This window comes from Bos indicus, chromosome 28 (genome assembly GCF_029378745.1).
Source record: "Bos indicus isolate NIAB-ARS_2022 breed Sahiwal x Tharparkar chromosome 28, NIAB-ARS_B.indTharparkar_mat_pri_1.0, whole genome shotgun sequence".
Taxonomy (NCBI): Eukaryota; Metazoa; Chordata; class Mammalia; order Artiodactyla; family Bovidae; genus Bos; species Bos indicus.
This window is the reverse complement of record NC_091787.1, coordinates 12,888,527-12,909,790: the sequence shown is the minus strand read 5'-3', so window position 1 is coordinate 12,909,790 and position 21,264 is coordinate 12,888,527. Positions and strand designations below refer to the sequence as shown.

General features: G+C 41.9%; 1 protein-coding gene across 1 annotated transcript in view; it reads right to left on the bottom strand.

Moving 5' to 3' along the window:
- Window positions 1-18,529, bottom strand: part of LOC109553859 (zinc finger protein 33B-like) — an 88,301-nt gene extending 69,772 nt beyond the window's left edge. The window contains 1 exon segment of the mRNA XM_070781878.1: window positions 14,179-18,529. Coding sequence (XP_070637979.1) covers window positions 14,179-14,217 — 39 coding nt within the window. The 5' untranslated portion in view covers window positions 14,218-18,529.
- Between the last annotated feature and the right edge of the window lie 2,735 nt (window positions 18,530-21,264).

Below are 21,264 nucleotides of genomic sequence, written 5' to 3'. Positions count from 1 at the left end.
TGGGCCAAAACAGAAATGATGCTCAGTTGTGAATGTGTCTGGTGGTGAAAGTAAAGTCCTACGTAGTAAAGAACAGTATTGCCATCAGTTCAGTTCAGTCACTCAGTCATGTCTGACTCTTTGCAACCCCATGAATCGCAGCACGCCAGGCCTCCCTGTCCATCACCAACTCCTGGAGTTCACTCAAACTCATGTCCATCAAGTCGGTGATATCATCCAGCCATCTCATCCTCTGTCATCCCCTTCTCCTCCTGCTCCCAATCCCTCCCAGCATCAGAGTCTTTTCCAATGAGTCAACTCTTTGCATGAGGTGGCCAAAGTACTGGAGTTTCAGCTTTAGCATCAGTCCTTCCAAAGAACACCCAGGGCTGATCTCCTCTAGAATAGACTGGTTGGATCTCCTTGCAGTCCAAGGGACTCTCAAGAGTCTTCTCCAACACCACAGTTCAAAAGCATCCGTGCTCAGCTTTCTTCACAGTCCAACTCTCACATCCATACATGACTACTGGAAAAACCACAGCCTTGACTAGACGGATCTTTGTTGGCAAAGTAATGTCTCTGCTTTTCAATATGCTATCTAGGTTGGTCATAACTTTCCTTCCAAGGAGTAAGCGTCTTTTAATTTCATGTCTGCTGTCACCATCTGCAGTGATTTTGAAGCCCCAAAAAATAAAGTCTGACACTGTTTCCACTGTTTCTCCATCTATTTGCCATGAAGTGATGGGACCAGATGCCATGATCTTCGTTTTCTGAATGTTGAGTTTTAAGCCAACTTTTTCACTCTCCTCTTTCACTTTCATCAAGAGGCTTTTTAGTTCCTCTTCACTTTCTGCCATAAGGGTAGTGTCATCTGCATATCTGAGGTTATTGATATTTCTCCCAGAAATCTTGATTCCAGCTTGTGCTTCTTCCAGCCCACCATTTCTCATGATGTACTCTGCATATAAGCTAAATAAGGAACCTGAAATATTAGGTTCATGAATCAAGGTAAATTGGATGTGGTCACGCAGGAGATGGCAAGAGTGAACATCGACATCTTAGGAATCAGTGAACTAAAATGGATGGGAATGGGTGAATTTAATTCAGATGACCATTATATCTACTACTGTGGGCAAGAATCCCTTAGAAGAAATGGAGTAGCCCTTGTAGTCAACAAAAGAGTCCAAAATGCAGCCCTTGAGTGCAGTCTCAAAAACGACAGAATGATCTTGTTTCGTTTCCAAGGCAAACCATTCAATATCACAGTAATCCAAGTCTATGCCCCAAACACTAATGCCAAAGAGGCTGAAGTTGACCAGTTCTATGAAGACCTACAAGACTTTCTAGAACACCAAAAGTAAAGAAAATAAAAGAAAAAGATGTCCTTTTCATCATAGAGGACTGGAATGTAAAAGAAGGAAGTCAAGAGATACCCAGAATAACAGGCAAGTTTGGCCTTGTAGTACAAAATGAAGCAGGGCCAAGAGTAACAGAGTTTTGTCAAGAGAACATGCTGGTCATGGAAAACACCCTTTAACAACAACACAAGAGATGACTCTACCTGTGGACATCACCAGGTGGTCAATACGAAAATCAGATTGATTATATTCTTTGCAGCCGAAGATGGAGAAGCACTATATAGTCAGCAAAAACAAGACTGGGAGCGGACTGTGGCTGAGATCATGAGCTCCTTATTGCAAAATTCAGGCTTAAATTGAAGAAAGTAGAGAAAACCACTAGACCATTCAGATATGACCTACAGTCAAACCCCTTACGATTATACAGTGGAAGTGACAAATAGATTCAAGGGATTAGATCTCTAGACAGACTGCCACCCAAAGACTCACATCAGAAAGAAGGGGCAACATGATTGAAAAATATCTCTAGCACATTACATAGGTTGTGAAACGATCTTTTACATAGACAGATGTTTATAGAGGAATGAAGAAAGGAGGTGACAGCGGTGGACAGAGATGGGCGGTTTAGACACAGACTTTACATCTTTGTAATGTGTCAGAAGGGAAAACTTCCTGTCAGCGGCTCACCTTGTATTTTCACTTGTCCTGGATTTTGACTTTTTCTAAAACATGTTGTGTGTGTGTGCTAAGTCACTTCAGTCATGTCTGACTCTTTGCGACCCCATGGACTGTAGCCCACCAAGCTCCTCTGTTCATGGAATTCTCCAGGCAGGAATACTGGAGTGGGTTGCCATTTCCTGATGAAGGCTAACTTGGAAAGGGCCATTTTTGAATGGGGCAGTGTGTTTGTCCTAAGCAGCTACACAGTGCCCTCTGGTGGCCCTATGAGTAACGGCAGGAGTGCCACAGGGCTCTGGTTCCTTGGGCAGAAACAGTCTGAATTTTTAATTCTAAACTTCTGCCTGCAATGCAGGAGACCCAGCTTTAATTCCTGGGTTGGGAAGATCCCCTGGAGAAGGAAATGGCAACCCACTGGAGAATTCCAAGGACAGAGGAGCCTGCTGGGCTACAGTCCATGAGGTTGCAGAGAGTCGGACATGCCTAAGCTACTAACAAACTATCACTCAGGAATAAGAACAAAATAAGAATATTTTTAGATGAAAAAGACTGCAAGTGTTTGCCTCTCTCAGGCTCTCACTGAGAATTAGGAAGGGTGTATTTAAGGAAGGAGTGAGTGAATCTCAGAAGGAAGGAGTAGAGGGTGAGAAACACAGAGGCAGGAGATGGGCTGATGCAGGTCTAAGTCAGACAGTCACTGGCTGTGTGAAACAGCACTCATGGATCAGGAGTATCAATCATCATGACTAATCAGAAGCAGAAATCTCTGTGGTTCAGTGCTATGTCCTGGCCATCACCTGCCCCGCTACCAGGATTCTGGAAGCCTGAGCTGAGGTTGGAAGTGCATATGTATCTCTTTATATAATAATCATTTATAGCTATCTATATAATAAGAATTGTACATCATGAGCAAGTGGGATTTATTTTTGGAATGCGAGAATGCTTCAACCTAGGAAAATGCATCAGTATAGCATACACATTAACAGAATAAAGGGGAAAAAACATGTTCATCTCAATTAATAGAAGAAACAGTTGAAAAAATTAAACACCCTTTCATGCTAAAAACACGACAAATTACATTTGAAGGAAATTATGACATAATAATGCCATACATGTAAAACCCATAGCCAACCAACATCACAGTCTGGTGAAACATGGAAAATTTTTCCTTTGGGGAAGCATGTAAGAATGCTGGGTTTTACCACTTCTAAGCAAAGGTACTTGTAGTTTTAGACACGGCTGTCAGCAAAGACATATAACAAAATAAATGAATCAATGCATAAATCACTAACATTCAAATATGAAAAATGGCAGTAGAATTATCTATGTTCATATGTGACATGATTTCATAAGTAGAGATCCTAAGGATGCCACAAAAATGCTATAAATAATAAATGAATTCAGCAAAGTAACAGGGTATAAAAATTAACACTGAAAATCACTTACATTTCTGTACAGTAATAGGATCAGTTTGGAAAGAAAATTAAGAAAACAACTGCATTTACAATTGCATCAGAAAGAATAAATTACTGAGTCTCCCTGGGGGCTCAGATGGTAAAGAATCCACTTGCAATGTGGGAGACCTGAGTTCGATTCCTGGGCTGGGACGATCCCTTGGAGGAAGGCATGGCTACCCACTCCAGTATTCTTGCCTGGAGAATTCCCATGGACAGAGGAGCCTGGTGGGCTACAGTCCATGGGGTCACAAAGAGTTGGACATGACTGAGCAACTAAGCACAGCACTGAGTAGTTAACTAAGGAGGTGAAGATTTGCACAGTGAAACCTGCCAAATGTTGCAAATAAAGCGTATGACACAAATTCCATTTTCACGTATTAGAAGACTTACCACTGTTAAGATCTCAATATCAGCCTCTGTAATTTACAATTGTAATTCAATCCCTATCAAAACCCCACAGAAATTAAAAACCTATCCAAAATAAAAAACCTATCCTAAAATTCACTACTTAATTAAAATTCACTGCTGCTGCTGCTGCTAAGTCACTTCAGTCGTGTCCGACTCTCTGTGACCTCACGGACGGCAGCCCACCAGGCTCCCCGGTCCCTGGAATTCTCCAGGCAAGAACACTGGAGTGGGTTGCCATTTCCTTCTCCAATGCATGCAAGTGAAAAGTGAAAGTGAAGATGCTCAGTCGTATCTGACCCTCAGCGATCCCATGGACTGCAGCCTTCCAGGCTCCTCCATCCATGGGATTTTCCAGGCAAGAGTACCGGAGTGGGGTGCCATTGACCTCTCCGTAAAATTCACTAATTAATACCTAATTAATGCCCAAACTGCCAACCAATCTTGGGCAAGAAAAACAATGTGGGAGGACACACATTCCCTGATTTCAACATTAACACAAAGTCACAGTAATCACAACCGTCTGGTCCTGTCATAAAGAGAAAATTATAGATCAATGGAAAAGAATTCAAAGTGCAGCAACCTTCACACATATCATCAAATGATTTTTGACAAGAGTGGTAAGATCATTCAATGGAGGAAAGATAGTATTCCCCAAAATGTTGCTGGGAGAACTTGACATCCATATGCCAAGAAATGAGGCTCAGTTCAGTTCACTCACTCATATGTGTCTGACTCTATGCGACTCCGTGGACTGCAGCACACCAAGCCTCCCTGTCCATCACCAACTCCCAGAGTTTACTCTAACTCATGTCCATTGAGTCAGTGATGCCATCCAACAATCTCATCCTCTGTCGGGCCTTTCTCCTCCCGCCTTCAATCTTTCCCAGCATCAGGGTCTTTTTAAATGAGTCAGTTCTTCGCATCAGGTGGCCAAAGTCTTGGAGTTTCAGCATCAGCATCAGTCCTTCCAAAGAATATTCAGGACTGATAGCCTTTAGGATGGACTGGTTGGATCTGCTTGTAGTCCAAGGGACTCTCAAGAATCTTCTCCAACACCACAGTTCAAAAGCATCAATTCCCCAGTGCTCATCTTTCTTTACAGTCCAGCTCTCACACCCATACATGACTACTGGAAAAACCATATCCTTGACTAGACGGACCTTTATCAGCAAATTAATGTCTCTGCTTCTTAATATGCTGTCTAGGTTGGTCATAACTTTTCTTCCAAGGAGCAAGCGTCTTTTAATTTCATGGCTGCAGTCACCATCTGCAGTGATTTTGGAGCCCCCAAAATAAAGTGTGTCACTGTTTCCCCATCTATTTGCCATGAAGTGATGTGAAAGTGCTGCACTCAATATGCCAGCAAATTTGGAAAACTCAGCAGTGGCCACAGGACTGGAAAAGGTCAGTTTTCATTCCACTCCCAAAGAAAGGCAATGCCAAAGAATGCTCAAACTACCACACAATTGCACTCATCTCACATGCTAGTACAGTAATGCTCAAAATTCTCCAAGCCAGGCTTCAGCAATATGTGAACCATGAACTTCCTGATGTTCAAGCTGGTTTTAGAAAAGGCAGAGGAACCAGAGATCAAATTGCCAACATCCGCTGGATCATGGAAAAAGCAAGAGAGTTCCAGAAAAACATCTATTTCTGCTTTATTGACTATGCCAAAGCCTTCGACTGTGTGGATCACAATAAACTGTGGAAAATTCTGAAAGAGATGGGAATACCAGACCACCTGACCTGCCTCTTGAGAAACCTGTATGCAGGTCAGGAAGCAACAGTTAGAACCAGACATGGAAAACAGGCTGGTTCCAAATAGGAAAAGGAGTATGTCAAGGCTGTATATTGTTATCCTGCTTATTATATGCAGAGTACATCATGAGAAATGCTGGGCTGGAAGAAGCACAAGCTGGAATCAAGACTGCCAGGAGAAATATCAATAACCTCAGTTATGCAGATGACACCACCCTTATGGCAGAAAGTGAAAAGGAACTAAAAAGCCTCTTGATGAAAGTGAAAGAGGAGAGTGAAAAAGTTGGCTTAAAGCTCAACATTCAGAAAACGAAGATCATGGCATCTGGTCCCATCACTTCATGGCAAATAGATGGGGAAACAGTGGAAACAGTGTCAGACTTTACTTTTTGGGGCTCCAAAATCACTGCAGATGGTGACTGCAGCCATGAAATTAAAAGATGCTTACTCCTTGGAAGAAAAGTTATGACCAACCTAGATAGCATATTCAAAAGCAGAGACTTTACTTTGCCAACAAAGGTGCATCTAGTCAAGGCTATGGTTTTTCCAGTAGTCATGTATGGATGTTAGAGTTGGACTGTGAAGAAGGCTGAGCGCTGAAGAATTGATGCTTTTGAACTGTGGTGTTGGAGAAGACTCTTGAGAGTCCCTTGGACTGCAAGGAGATCCAACCAGTCCATTCTGAAGGAGATCAGCCCTGGGTGTTCTTTGGAAGGACTGATGCTAAAGCTGAAACTCCAGTACTTTGGCCACCTCATGCAAAGAGTTGACTCATTGGAAAAGACTCTGATGCTGGGAGGGATTGGGGGTAGGAGGAGAAGGGGATGACAGAGGATGAGATGGCTGGATGACATCACCGACTCGATGGACATGAGTTTGAGTGAACTCCGGGAGTTGGTGATGGACAGGGAGGCCTGGTGTGTGCTGCGATTCATGGGGTGGAAAAGGGTCAGACACGACTGAGCGACTGAATTGAACTGAACTGATCGGACCAGATGCCATGATCTTAGTTTCCTGAATGTTGAGTTTTAAGCCAACTTTTTCACTCTCCTCTTTTACTTTCATCAAGAGGCTCTTTAGTTCTTCACTTTCTGCTGTTAAGTATGGCGTCATCTGCATATGTGAGGTTATTGATATTTCTCCCAGAAATCTTGATTCCAGCTTGTGCTTCATCCAGCCTGGCATTTCTCATGATGTGGCTGGAGCCATGTAAACAAGATTTATAAAAGTTAACTGGAAAATGAATCAAGAGACATATCCAGAGATAAACCTACACACCTATTTTCACCTTGTCTATGACAAAAGAGGCAAGAATATACAACGGAGAAAAGATAGTCTTTTCCATAAGTGGTGCTGGGAAAACTGGACAGTTCCATGTAAAATAATAAAATCAGAACATTCTCTAACACCACACATAAAAATAAACTCAAAATGGATTAAAGACCTAAATTTAAGACTGGGCACTATAAAAACGTTAGAGAAAAACAGGCAGAAGACTCTTTGACATAAATCACCGAAAGATCTTTTATGAGCCACTTCCTAGAAGGATGAAAATAAAAACCAAAATAAACAAACACAGCCTAATTAAACTTAAAAACTATTGCACAACAAAGGAAACCATCAACAAAATGAAAAGAGCCCACAGAAAGGAATAAAATATCTGCAAATGAAGTGACCAACAGGGGATTAATCTTCAAAATAAGCAACAGCTCATGCAGCTCAATATTAAAAAAAACAAACAAACTAATATCTGCAGTCAAAAAATAGGTGGAAGATCTAAATACACATTTCTCCAAAGAAAACATACAGATGGCCAAGAGGAACATGAAAAGATGCTGAACATTACTAATTATTGGAGAAATGCAAATCAAAACTACAAGGAGGTATCAGCTCATACCAGTCAGAATGGCCATCATCAAAAAAAATCTACAAACAGTAAATGCTGGAGGGGGTGTGGAGAAAAGGGAAGCCTCCTACATTGTTGGTGAGAATGTAAACTGGTACAGCCACTATGGAAAACAGTATGGAGGTCCTTAAAAGACGAAAAGTAGAGTTACCATATGATATGATAATCTTACTCTTGGGCATATATCCAGAGAAAATCATAATTTGAAAAGATACACGTTCCCCAGTGTTCATTTCAGCACTATTTACAACAGCTAGAACATGGAAGCAAGTAAATGTTCCTCAATGGAGGAATAGATAAAGAAGATGCGGCTCATATTTACAATGGAATATTACCCACTCCTAAAAAGAACAAAATAATGCCATGTGTGCAACATGGATGAACCTAGAGATTGGCATACTGAGTGAAGTCAGATATAGAAAGACAAGTATTATATGATGTCACTTATATATAGAATCTAAAAGAATGGTACATATAAACCTATTTACAGAAATAGAGTCACAGATGTAGAGAACAAACTTATGGTTACCAAAGAGGAGTGAAGGATAAATTAGGATTGACAAATACACTCTACTATATATAAAATAAGTAAAGATCTATTGTAGAGCACAGGAAACTCTATTCAATTCTTTGTAATAACCTACATAATCTAAAAAAGAGTGGATATATATATATATATATATACATGTATAAAATTGATTCACTTTGCTGCACAGCAGAAATAGCACTGTAAATCAATGATATTCCAATTAAAATTAATTTAAAATAATAATAAAAACAATGAATCAAGAGACATAAAGATAAGAACTGAAAACACAGAACCTCATCTCTCTCACACAATTATTACAACCACTGTTCATTGTTCTGAGCCTTACGCTTCCTCAGGATATACAGGATTTTAGCCAAGTTCCCTGGGGTAGGGCAGATGGGCGGGTTGGGGGGAAGCAGACTCAGTGCTTTGGGGACAGAAGACAATGTGGGCTGGCCTTGGCTGTGCTGAGCAGACCTCTCCCTCGACTGACTCCCACTGAGACCTACTGCCCACCTGAACACTGTCTCTCAGGGGTCAGGGACATACTCAGTGTCATATGAGCAGTGACTTCCTACATAAACATTGACATCACAAGGAAGAATCAACATGATTGAAAAATATCTCTGATATGTTACATAGACTGTCCAAAGGAGTTTCAGAGAGAGAGTTATCTATGGATGGATGAGGGGAGAGAAGAAGCAACAAAGCTGGACAGAGATAAGGGGCTGGCACAGAGTTCTACCTATCGATATCCAGATGGTGGAATGGTAAAGAACCCACCTGCCAATGCAGGAGACACATGAGGTACGGGTTTCATCCCCGGGTCAGGAAGATTCCTCTGGAGTAGGAAATGGCAACCCACTCCAGTATTCTTGCCAGGAAAATCCCATGGACAGAGGAGCCTGGTCCATAGTCATGGGATCACAAAGAGCTGGACTTGACTGAGCATACATACATGTCACATGGGACAACTTTCAAACAGTGGCTCACCTTACGTGTGCTACTTGTAATGGGTTTTCACTAGTTTCCAAGTGAAATTGGAGATGAAAAGCATGTAAATATATTTTAAAGAAATTCTCTAAGTTTATAAAATATGTTCTGATGAAGTTTAACTTGAAAAGGACTCTATTGAACGGGGCAGTCAATCAGTTCAGTGGCTCAGTCATGTCTGACTCTTTGCAACCCCATGGACTGCAGCACACCAGGGTTCCAACTCCCAAAGCCTACGCAAACTCATGTCCATTGAGTCGATGCCATCCAGCCATCTCATCCTCTGTCGTCCCCTTCTCCTCCTGCCTTCAATCTTCCCTAGTATCAGGGTCTTTTCCAGTGAGCTGGTTCTTCGCATCAGGTGGCCAAATCATTGGAGCTTCAGCTTCAGTGTCAGTCCTTCCAATGAATATTCAGGATTGATTTCCTTTACTCTTGCCTGGAAAATCCCATGGATGGAGGAGACTGGTGGGCTGCAGTCCATGGGGTAGCTAAGAGTCGGACACGACTGAACGACTTCATCTTCACTTTTCACTTTCACGCATTGGAGAAGGAAATGGCAACCCACTCCAGTGTTCTTGCCTGGAGAATCCCAGGGACGGGGGAGCCTGGTGGGCTGCTGTCTTTGGGGTCGCATAGAGTCGGACACGACTGAAACGACTTAGCAGCAGCAGCAGCAGGATTAACTAGTTGGATCTCCTTGCCGTGTGTTTGCCATAAGCAACTACACACTGCCCTCTGGTGGCCCTGTGAGAAATAGCAGGAGCACTGCAGGGCTCTATGGTTCTGTCCGCCAAAGAGGCCAACAACCAGTTGCCACCTTCACAGTATTGCTGTAAGAGTAAACCAAATTCTGCAAGTCTCAGTGTTTGGGGGGAGCCTTCTAGTGGAAATCATTGTCTTGACTATGACACAATATGTCACTTTCCAAGTGCAGAATTTCAGAGAGTGATGATTGAGCCCCTGAGTCAGGCCCTGGGACCACAACAGAGAACAGAGAGGAGGTGGCTACCTTGGGATCTGCAGGGAGAGGGTGGGAACCTGCTGGGTGGGATCACCTGCCTATACCCCAACTCTGTGTGTCTAGCGTAGAGATTAGTTTATCTAACCAAAGAATTTTCATAGCTTTCTTCTGATTATGTTATTAACAAAATGTTTTAGAAATTTGGGAAACTATCATTTGAAATAATCTGCATAATTTCACCTACAATTATATAGCATTTAAAAAATGGGATTACCTGATATTACCGGTGACCTTTTCACTTAATATGAGTAATTATTCTATCCATTTATAAATTTAAAAGATGTGAATTTAATAGCTGTAAATATTCCTTATGATACCTTGCATCACAGGACCTGTTTCTACAATTCCTGATGCCAGCTTCCTCTAAACATATCTTGTTGATCTCTGAAAGTGGGGTCCAGAACCTATCAGCTCCAGGCAACTTCCAAATCTAGTATCATTCCCTGAATTTTCAAAGCAGGTTCTCTTTATCTTTTCTGCTAGGACAGCAGACCCTTCATACCATGTCTCCTCTCCTTTAAGAACTCCTCCCAGACCAAGACACTGCTCAATCGATTCTCAGTCTGCTCTATGCACAGTGCACATTGTATGGTAAATATTCAATAGATATTTGAAACACAATAGGTCTAAATGAGTTACTTGTTATTGCTGATGTCATCCTAAAATTATAAATAAATTTCAGGAAACAATCAGTGTTACCTGAAGCAAAAGGACAGGGTACTGTCTGCAAGGTTTGCAAACTGGGGACACACGATTCTTGCCTGTAACTGAAAGCACATTCCTGGGGCTGAAGGGAGGGAAGAACTTTTAAAAAGCAAGAACCCCAGAATGCTCAGCTGGGAGACTTGTAAGGGGGTTAAATGGCCCTGTGCAGCCTGAGCACAAATTCTTGGAGCTGGACTGCAGTCTGCCATGACTGGCTGTCAGTGGAACTTCTCCTTCAGAGTGTTCATAGGTAGGACCCTTAGCAGAATCAGGACTTTTTAGAGCTTTTGTTTGTGGTTTTCTAAGAACACAGAGAACATTACTTAATCTCAGGTCTATTATGATTGCATGACTCTGTTTTATTTTGGGTCTCTGTTAGCTAGAATGGGTCCATTTTCTATGTTCTCTTAAGGAATTTCTCTCATTTTTATTTTTCTTTAGGGATTACTGTTTTATTTTTATGTGGACAAAGTTGATTTTCCATGAAAATTCACTCCTCTTCCTGGGGCACACCACTGGAAGACTTCCCAGCCTCTTCTGTGGCCACAGGACCACATCATGGCCAATGAAGTAGGAGAAAAATTGATGTTGCATCCTGGCCTGTTACAACCTCCCACAGGCATTTTTCCAAGTTCCTGCCCCTTCTGCTGATGGATGCAGATGGGGGTGAGGTCGTTGGGATGGAGGAGGCCAAGGATAGGAGAAGTCCAGGTTCCTGAATGACCACATGAGGGAGTACAGTCTCCCCAGGATGAACACCCACGCAGCACTATCATGTGGGGAAGAGTGCTGTGCTTCTGAAATTTTGAGTTATTTGATAATTCAGCATAAACTATTATACCCACAAAAATGTTAACCATACTGCTGCTGCTGCTAAGTCGCTTCAGTCGTGTCCGACTCTGTGCAACCCCAGAGACGGCAGCCCACCAGGCTCCCCTGTCCCTGGGATTCTGCAGGCAAGAACACTGGAGTGGGTTGCCACATAGGATGAACTTAAGTAGCCATCAATCTAGTACATTTAAATAACAAAAGTAAATTTTGTACTATTAATAGTTTTAACATCCAGTTTAACCCTGTTAATTCTGACTCAAGTAATTTAAATTCAGAGAACTTCAATTCCCCAACATTTTAAATTCTGAACTTAATAAAACCTGCAATAAGAATTATAATATTTGAAACAGTGTTGAGAAAGTATTTTCAAGAGAAAACTTCAATAGGAGATTTTAATTTCTTGATCTTGCTTTGAAAACATAGCACAGCAAACTGTTTGTGGTTTATCCATATTTATTTCTAATTGAAAATATTTTAGTTGGGATTCATTTTAAAAAAAAAATAAATGACAGGTTTCTTAACCACATCACAGCTGAATGACTATAAATTCCCTTTTTGGGAGATTCTTTAGTGATCTGTACTTGTACGTGGCTGACTGACTTGGGTCAAACATCAGATATCTGAAATTTTCAAAATGTTCTTTTCCTGTCATCAATTTTCAGTCAATAATACATTTGATCTCATGGAGTTTTATATGGTGTGGAATACCTCTACTGCTAATGATTTCCCTGATGTTGCAAGAGGCCTTAAGATAAAAATTCTGGCATCCAGTCTATTTGTTTGAAGATAGTGATTAAGTTTTGGTCCAGCTTTTGGAACATCTGCCCCCAAGGCTCCACCACCCTCCCTTTCTGCCTAACTCAATAGGGAAGAGGATGTTCTCAGAGCTACTTACAAGGTTCAGGGAAATGAAAGCTACACAATGGATCTCATCACCTGCCTAGGAATTGAAAGGATCTTTCCCATTCAAATATCCTGGTAAGGAACCACACTTCTAATTTCTTTGGGAGTCAAGAAACACCAAGGAAAGAAAGTCTGTGGTTGGTAAATGAACAAACGGCCAATCCATCTGAGAATCACACCACCTCCTCCCCTTCCTTTGGGTGTTTGGTGTAGGAAAAGAGCTGTGGTCATTACCAGGTGCTTTTCGTTCTTTTTCCCTTAGAAAAGAAACTCAGTTTTATTGAGGACACCAATGCACCAAACTCAGTACTCAAATTTCTCTTGTGTGCCTGTTGCCCATCTTTGAAATGTCTGCCAAATTTCTCTTATGTACCTGGTGCCCATCTTTGAAATGTCTGCCATTATCTTCAACAGTGAAACAACATACTTACTCATTACCAGAGTCGGAACTGCAGGGTTTTAAAGAGTCATTCCTGACTGTTTCAAGTGAAAAAATTGCTAACTCAAGAAGCAATTTCGATAGAGAAAGCCAACCTACCTCTGTTACAAAGCATTGTACCTTGTACCAATCACTAGTTTCAATTAGATTGTTTTGAAGCCTCCTAAGTAGGTTCCAACAAACAGCATAGAAAACCACAGAACAAAACCCAAACTATTCTCAAACAAAATACGCATCTTCTGGAAACAATCTGAGAATTAATCTGGATTAGATATTCAAAATTGCAAAATTTTGAAATGTCATGAAATGAACATTTCTTTGGATTCCAAAGTTTTTCCTTCAAGCAAAATTTACCAAACAAACAAACAACCGAGCTCTTGTTAGCTGCTAGAATTTGCAAATACTTGAGCATCTATGATTACTGTGCAGAAATAAAACTTTAAATGCTCATTTAACTTAGAGTAATGCCGCTTCTCAAACACGAACAGAAACAAAAACATAAAATGTTCAAAAAGCCCTCCATACGCAAAAACATAAAAAGACGGGGACTACTTTACTTCAAACTTTGCTTAGGTGTTAGTATGTCACAAATTGCCCTCCAGGAAGCGCTGTGAGTTAGTCACAGTCAGTCAATTAAGCCTGAAAACGCTGAAAGAGAACTTTAACCTTTTATTTTATTTTTTAATTTTACAATATTGTATTGGTTTTGCCATATATCAACATGAATCAACCTTTTGTAGCCGACCCTCCAGAAGGCTTTAGAAAAGAGCACGGAGTCCCATCTGAACACCCGCTGCCGGCGGCCAGCGAACAGGATCCCCGAGCTGTGCGCCCCCGTCACCCGCGCGCATCCCGGGAGCAGAGATCCCGTCACATCTGCGGACCCACCGCTCCCGACAGGCGCGCCCAGCGGCCCCAACTTCGGGCTCCTCGGCGGCACCTCCCCCTCCCGGATCCGGTCGTGGGGCAGCCCCGCCACGAGGAGACTCGAGGGGCGCCGAGCAGGGAGGGCTGCGAGCGCAAGGGGCGCCCCCCGCTCCACGGCCGCCTTGGGGCCCCGGGCCGGCGTCCTCACCCTGCGGCTGGTGGCAGTGACCCGGGAGCCGAGGACCGAGGGAGGCTCACGCTCCTCTGGGTGGGGGAGTCCGGGCCGCTGGCCGTTAGGCAGGCGGGGGCGCGCGGTGAGGGGCTCCGGTAGAGCTGCACTTACTCGTGTCTGCGCCGCTCCCTGGTCCGGGCGTCCTGCCATGGGGACCTACTCAGTCTCCAACTTCCCTTCGCTCAGAATTGGTCCTCGGGCGCTCAGGCGTCCCTGCGCCTTTGCCTGCCCTCGCACCTGCCTCGCTCATGCCTGCGCAGTCGCTGGGGATGGGGCGGGACCTCGCGGCCACCTTCCACCCTCAACACCCCTGACCTGGATATTCCTGTTTATTTTTAATTTACTGTGTTTTACTTGGGATCAAAACTTTTAAAATAAATAGCAAGGTTTCTTATCTAACTCATAATTTATGATTTATAGATGTGCCTTTTCTAAGAGTTTCGTCTTTTTGTAAGATTTCTTTATGATCATTATTTGTACTTGGTCAACTGACCATCGATTTTCAGTTAGTAACACATTTATTTCGTGTGGAGTTTTCACTGGTGTTGATTATTTTCCCTAAAAATCACCATGATGGCCCATGTGCCCCTAGTTCAAACTGTGGGTGTCCAAATAGGCCTACTTCTTTGATGACAGATATTCTTTTTTTGACAGATACTCAGTTTTGATCCACCTTTTTGAACTGTTTTCCCAAAGTGTCGACCCTCTGGTCTCTCCACTTCATTAGAAAATAGAAAAGGACTTTCTCTCATCTGCTTCCAAGGTCCAGGCAGATGAAGCAATCAAATGGTTCCCAGTCACCTCCTGAGGAACTGAATCTTTCCCTCTCAAATATCCTAGTTAGAAACCACATCTCTCATTTCTCTGGGAACAAAGAAACATCAATAAAAGAGAGTTCGTGGTGGGGAGATGAACAACTCATCTGAAAATGATTCTGTCTTGAACTCTTCCTCCTGGTATTTAGTGTAGGAAAAGAGCACTGAATTTCATCTAAGCATGAGAAATTTGACAGGTCAATATTCATATCCATTAAACAATTACTCTAGCACAAGTGGATAACAGTAGTTTTTAGAGTTATACTACTCTATAACACATTATAACATGACACAATTTACTTATGTTTCTCTTGGTGTGTATCAGGTCTTTTAGAGCATCATCAGAGACAGGTTGACATTCAGCAACCATGCTGACTTCAGAGAAAAAAACATTTCTTTTTATGCCATCAAGTTTAAAATTAATTGTTCAAGGAAAGCAACACCATTAAGATGGGCTTCCCTGGTGGCTCAGTGGTTAAAAATCTCCCTGCCACTGCAGGAGACACAGGTTCGATCTCTAGTGTGGGAAGATCCCATATCCCTTGAAGTAACTAAGCCCATGCACCACAACTATTGAGCCTGTACTCTAGAGCCTAGGAACGGCAACTACTGAGCCCATATGCGGCAACTACTGAAGCTGGAACAAACGCTCTGGACCCCAAGCTCCACAACAAGAGAAGCCACCGCAATGAGAAGCCCACACACCGCAACCACAGAGTAGCCGCTGTTTACCACAACTAGAGAAAAGCCTGTGCAACGAAGACACAGTACAACTATAAATGAATAAGTAAAATTATTTCTACAACGGGTAGTCATGTCGAACTTATCCTTGTCCGTATAATTATTGCCTTGTCAATTAAAGCCCATCATTAAGCTTTAGCTCCATAGAATATTCTGACATTAGATCCTGAAGGGAATCCGAGGTGATCTCTGAGCCCTAGAGTGGAGAGTCACACAGCAGGACAATTAAGGAGGCCAAAGCGCACAAGAGGAGTCAGAGCAGATGGTGAGATCTGATCTGAGAAATACCCAGGACCAAGTGCATCCTGTCTGAGAGGTACTGTGGGAAGGCCAGCAGGTATACAAGGCCTGGCAGGTGAGGAGGCAGCTGATTTATGATGACCTCCTATTGGGTCTGGGAGAATCCCAGTTTCAAATACATTCTCAAATCTTTCAGGTCCTGATCCCAAATGTATTTATTCAGCAGTACTGGCACATTGCCCAGTACTTTGCCCAGTACTGGGCTGGGGGGCTGTAATAGTCAAAATCAAGGTGCAGTCTCTGCTCCCAGATGGCTGAGCAATGGTTATAATAGAATGAAGGTTGTTGGAGGCAGAGTACCAGGTCATTAACATCATAACCTTCTCTCTTTCCCACAATTATTACAACCACCACTCATTATCTTAACCCTGATGCTCCTTAAAATAATCAAAATTTTATTAAAGTTCCCCCAGGAAGGTAGACTCAGTGCTTTGGAGATAGGAGACAGTGTGGCCCTGACCCTGGCTGTGCTGAGCAGATCTCCCAGTTTGGATGACTCCCACTGAGACCTACTGTTCACCTTCACACTGCCTCCCACTGTCTTATAAGCAACCCACTTACTACTGAAACATTCACATGACAAAGAAGTAGGGACATGATTGAAAAATATCTGATATGTTACACGGATTATCAAAAGATAGGTTACACAGATGTTTACAGATGGATACAGGGAGGAAGGGACACAGGTGGACAAAGAAGGGGATTGGACACGTAATTTTACATGTCTACATATTACAAGGTAAAAGTCAGTGGTTCACTTTATGTTTGTTATTTTTAGTGAATTTACATTAACTTCCAAATAAGATTAAAGAAGAAAAGCAATTCAATGTACCTTAAAGAGGTCCTATAAGTTTATAAAACATGTTCTGATGAAAGCTGACTTGGATCAGTTTTGAATGGGACAGTGTTTGTCAGAAGCACCCACACTGCCCTCTGGTGGCTTTTTGAGAAATGGCAGGAGTGCTGCATGGCTCCATGATTTTTGTCAGCTAAAGAAGCCAACATTTACACTTGCCACATTCACAATCTTACTGTTAGAGCAAACCAAACTCTGTAAGGCTCAGTGTTTTGAGGATGTCTGTCTTTACACTGTCTTGAGGCCTTGAGCCAGGCCCTGGGTCCACAGCGGAGAGGAGAGAGGAGGTTGCTGCCACCTCATGGGACCAGCAGAGAGATGGTGGGAACCTGCTAGGATCACCTGTCTATACCCAGCTCTGTGTGTGGTGGGGAGAAATTAGTCTATCAAATCAAAGCAATTTATGAAACTTTTGTTTATATTAATAAAACATTTTAGAAAATCACAAAACTATCATACAACATATCTGTATGATTTCATCTAAATTTACACAGAATTCTAAAAAATGGGATTACCTTACCTTACTGGTCTCTTTTTCACTTAATATGAGTAGTTATTCCATCCATTTGTAATTTTAGGAAATGTGAATTTAATGGCTGCATAATATTTAAGAAAATTGGAGATTTAAGTGAACATTTCATGCAAAAATGGACACAATAAAACACCATAAAAGACAGAAATGTAAAGACCTAATAGCAACAGAAGAGATTAAGAAGAGGTGGCAAGAAGAACTATAGAAAAAAGTCTTAATGACTGGGGTAACACTGGTGTAGGAGCTCACTTAGAGCCAGACATCCTGGAGTGTGAAGTCAAGTGGGCCTGAGGAAAGCTTACTACAAACAAAGCTAGTGGAGGTGACGAAATTTCAGTTGAGCTATTCAAAATCCTAAAATACAATGCTGTTAAAGTGCTGCATTCAATATATCAGCAAATTTGGAAAACTCAGCTGTGGCCACAGGACTGGAAAAGGTCAGTGTTCATTTCAATTCAAAAGAAGGGCAATGCCAAAGAATGTCCAAACTACTTGTAAAATTGTACTCGCTCCTCATGTTATCAAGATTATGTTCAAAATCCTTAAAGTCAGGCTTCAACAGTATGTGAACTGGGAACTTCCAGATGTACAAGCTGGGTATTGAACAGGCAGAAGAACCAGAGATCAAATTGCCAACATCACTGAATCATAGAAAAAGCAAGGGAGTTTCAGAAAAACAACTACTTCTGCTTCATTGACTATGCTAAAGCCTTTGACTGTGTGGATCACAAAAAACTGTGGAAAATTCTTAAAGAGATGAGAATATCAGACCACCTTACCTGACTCCTGAGAAATCTGTATGTGAGTCAAAAAACAACAGCTAGAACCAGACATGGAACAAGGGACTGGTTCCAAATTGGGAAAGGAGTATGACAACGTTATATATTGTCACCCTGCTTATTTAACTTCTATGCAGAGTACATGATGTGAAATGCCAGGCTGGATGAATCACAAGCTGGAATCAAGATTGCTGGGAAAATATTAACAACCTCAGAAATGCAGGTGATATCACTCTAATGGCGGAAAGTGAAGAGGAACTAACTAAAGAGCCTCTTGATATGGGGTGAAAAAGGAGAATGAAAAAGCTGGCTTGAAACTCAGCATTCAAAAAACTAAGATCATGGCATCTGGTCTCATTGCTATGCTATGCTAAGTCACTTCAGTTGTGTCCGACTCTGTGTGACCCCATAGACGGCAGCCCACCAGGCTCCTCTGTCCCTGGGATTCTCCAGGCAAGAACACTGGAGTGGGTTGCCATTTCCTTCTCCAATGCGTGAAGTGAAAAGTGAAAGTGAAGTTGCTCAGTCGTGTCCGACTCTCAGCGACCCCATGGACTGCAGCCTACCAGGCTCCTCCGTCCATGGGATTTTCCAGGCAAGAGTACTGGAGTGGGTTGCCATTGGTCTCATTACTTCATGGCAAATAGAAGGGGAAAAAGTGGAAGCAGTGACAGATTTTCTTTTCTTGAGCTCCAAAATCACTGCAGATGATGACAGCAGTCAGGAAATTAAAAGACACTTACTCCTTGGAAGGAAAGCTCTGACAAACCCAGACAGCCTATTAAAAAGCAGAGACATCAATTTGCCAACAGAGGTCCATATAGTCAAAACTATGGTTTTCCACTAGTCATATACGGATGTGAGAGTTGCACTGTAAAGAAGGCTGAGTGCTGAAGAACTGATGCTTTTGAACTGTGGTGCTGGAGAAGACTCTTGAGAGTCCCTTGGACTTCAAGGAGATCCAACCATTCAAACCTAAAGGAAAGTAACCCTGAATATTCATTGGAAAGACTGATGCTGATGCTCCAATATTTTACCCATCTGATGCAAAGAGCCATTGGAAAAGACTGTGATCCTGGGAAGGATTGGAATCAAAAGGAGAAGGGGGCAGCAGAGGATGAGATGGTTAGATACCATCACCAACTCAACAGACATATATTTGAGTAAACTCCAGGAGGTAGTGGAATACCAAGGAACCTGGCGTGTTGCAGTCCATGGAGTCACAGAGAGTCCGACACAACTTAGCAACTGCACGATGACGTCATAATATTCTTTATGGTCCCTTGTATCACAGGACCTGTTTCTATAGCTCCTGATGCCAGCTTCTTTCATAATCATATCTTGTTCATCTCTGAAAGTGGAGTCCAAATCCTATCATTTCCAGGCAGTTTTCAAATCTAGAATCATTCTCTGAACTTTCAAAGCGGGTTCTCTAAATTCCTTTCTCCTAGGATGGCAGGCACTTCATACTCTGTTTTCTCTCCTGGGGATTCAGAACTCCTCCAAGACTGAGATGCTGCTCAATGAATTCTCAGGTCACTCTTAGCACAGTGCTTGGTGTATGGCAAACAGCCAATAAAGATTTGAAAGCTAATTAAATCGAAATGAATTACTCACTGTTGCTGACAACTTTGTTTTCCCTTCCTGGGGAGAACAGCTGGAAAACTTTCCAGTTTCTTTTGTGGCCACAGAAACTGATTGTGGCCAAAGCAGCAGCAGAGAAACTGTATCCTTCCAGAGCTGGCTCATTATAAGCTTCCATATGCATTTCTACATATTCTTACCCCCTTCTGCTGATGGATGTAGATGGGGATGAGGTCTTAGGGAATGGAGACGGTATAGGATAGGAGGAGTCTGGGTTCCTGAATGACCATCTGAAGGAGTCTCCCCAAAGTGAATACCCACCCAGCGTTGTGATGTGGGAATTACAGTGTTGTCCTGCTGAAATCTGGGGAGTTGTGTGGTAATTCAGCATAAACCATTATACACACAAGAATGCTAAGTATATGATCAAATTAAATTGCCCTTAATCTAGTACTTTTAAAATGACATACATCAGTTTTGTATTATTGATAGTTTTACCCTCCAATTTAACCCTGCTTTTCTGAATCAGTCATTTGACCTCAGAGAATATCAATTCCTCAACATTTTTTACTCTTAGCTTCATACACACTGCAATCAGAATTACAATATTTGAAAAATAATGTTGAGAAAGTACTTTCCAGAGAAAACTTCAGTAACTTTTAATTCCTTGATTCTGTTTTGAAAACATAGCATAGTAAACTACTTGTAGTTTATCCATATTTATTTCTAATTAACAAAGTATTTTAGTTGGGATTAATTTTTAACAAATAAATAGCAGGTTTCTTGTCCACATCACAACTGAATTGACTAAATTCTCTCAGGAGGATTTCTTTACTGACCATAGTTTGTACTCAGTCAACTGACCTGGATCAAATACCAGGTATTAAAAATCTTCAGAATGTTCTTTTTCTTTCATTACTTTTCAGCCAATAAGCATTTGACCACGTGGATTTTTCTATGGCCTGGATTATTTTTACTAACAACAAGCTACATGTTGTTGCAAAAGACCTTAAGGTCCAAATGTTGGTATCTAATGAGTCTGTTCCTTTGAAGACAGTGATTCATTTTTGCTCCAACTTTTGGAAAACTTGCCCCAAAAAGCTCCACCACCCTCCCATTCTGCCCACTTCACCCATTACAGAAGACTGTTTTCTCAGTGTTACTTCCAAGGTACAGGCAGATGAACGTTTATACAATGGATTCAGGTACCTGCCTGGGAACTGAAAGGATCTTTTCCATTCAAATATCCTGGTTAGGAACCATGTTTCTAATTTCTCTGGGAATTAAGAAACAGCAAGGAAAGAGGGTACATGGTTGATAAATGAACGTCAATTCATCTGAAAATCACTCCATCTCCTCCCCTTCCTCTTGGTGTTCAGTGTAGGGAAAAAGCCCTGGTCATTGCCACAGGCTATTACTCTTTTTCTCTTCAAAGAGACAAGCCATTTCATTGAGGACACTATTTCACCAAACTCGAAGCTGGAATTCCTTTTATGTACCAGATGCCTATCTTTATAATATATGCCATTATCTTCAACAGTGAAATGATATGCTTTATTCCTCATTACAGAGACCAAACTGCTATAGCAA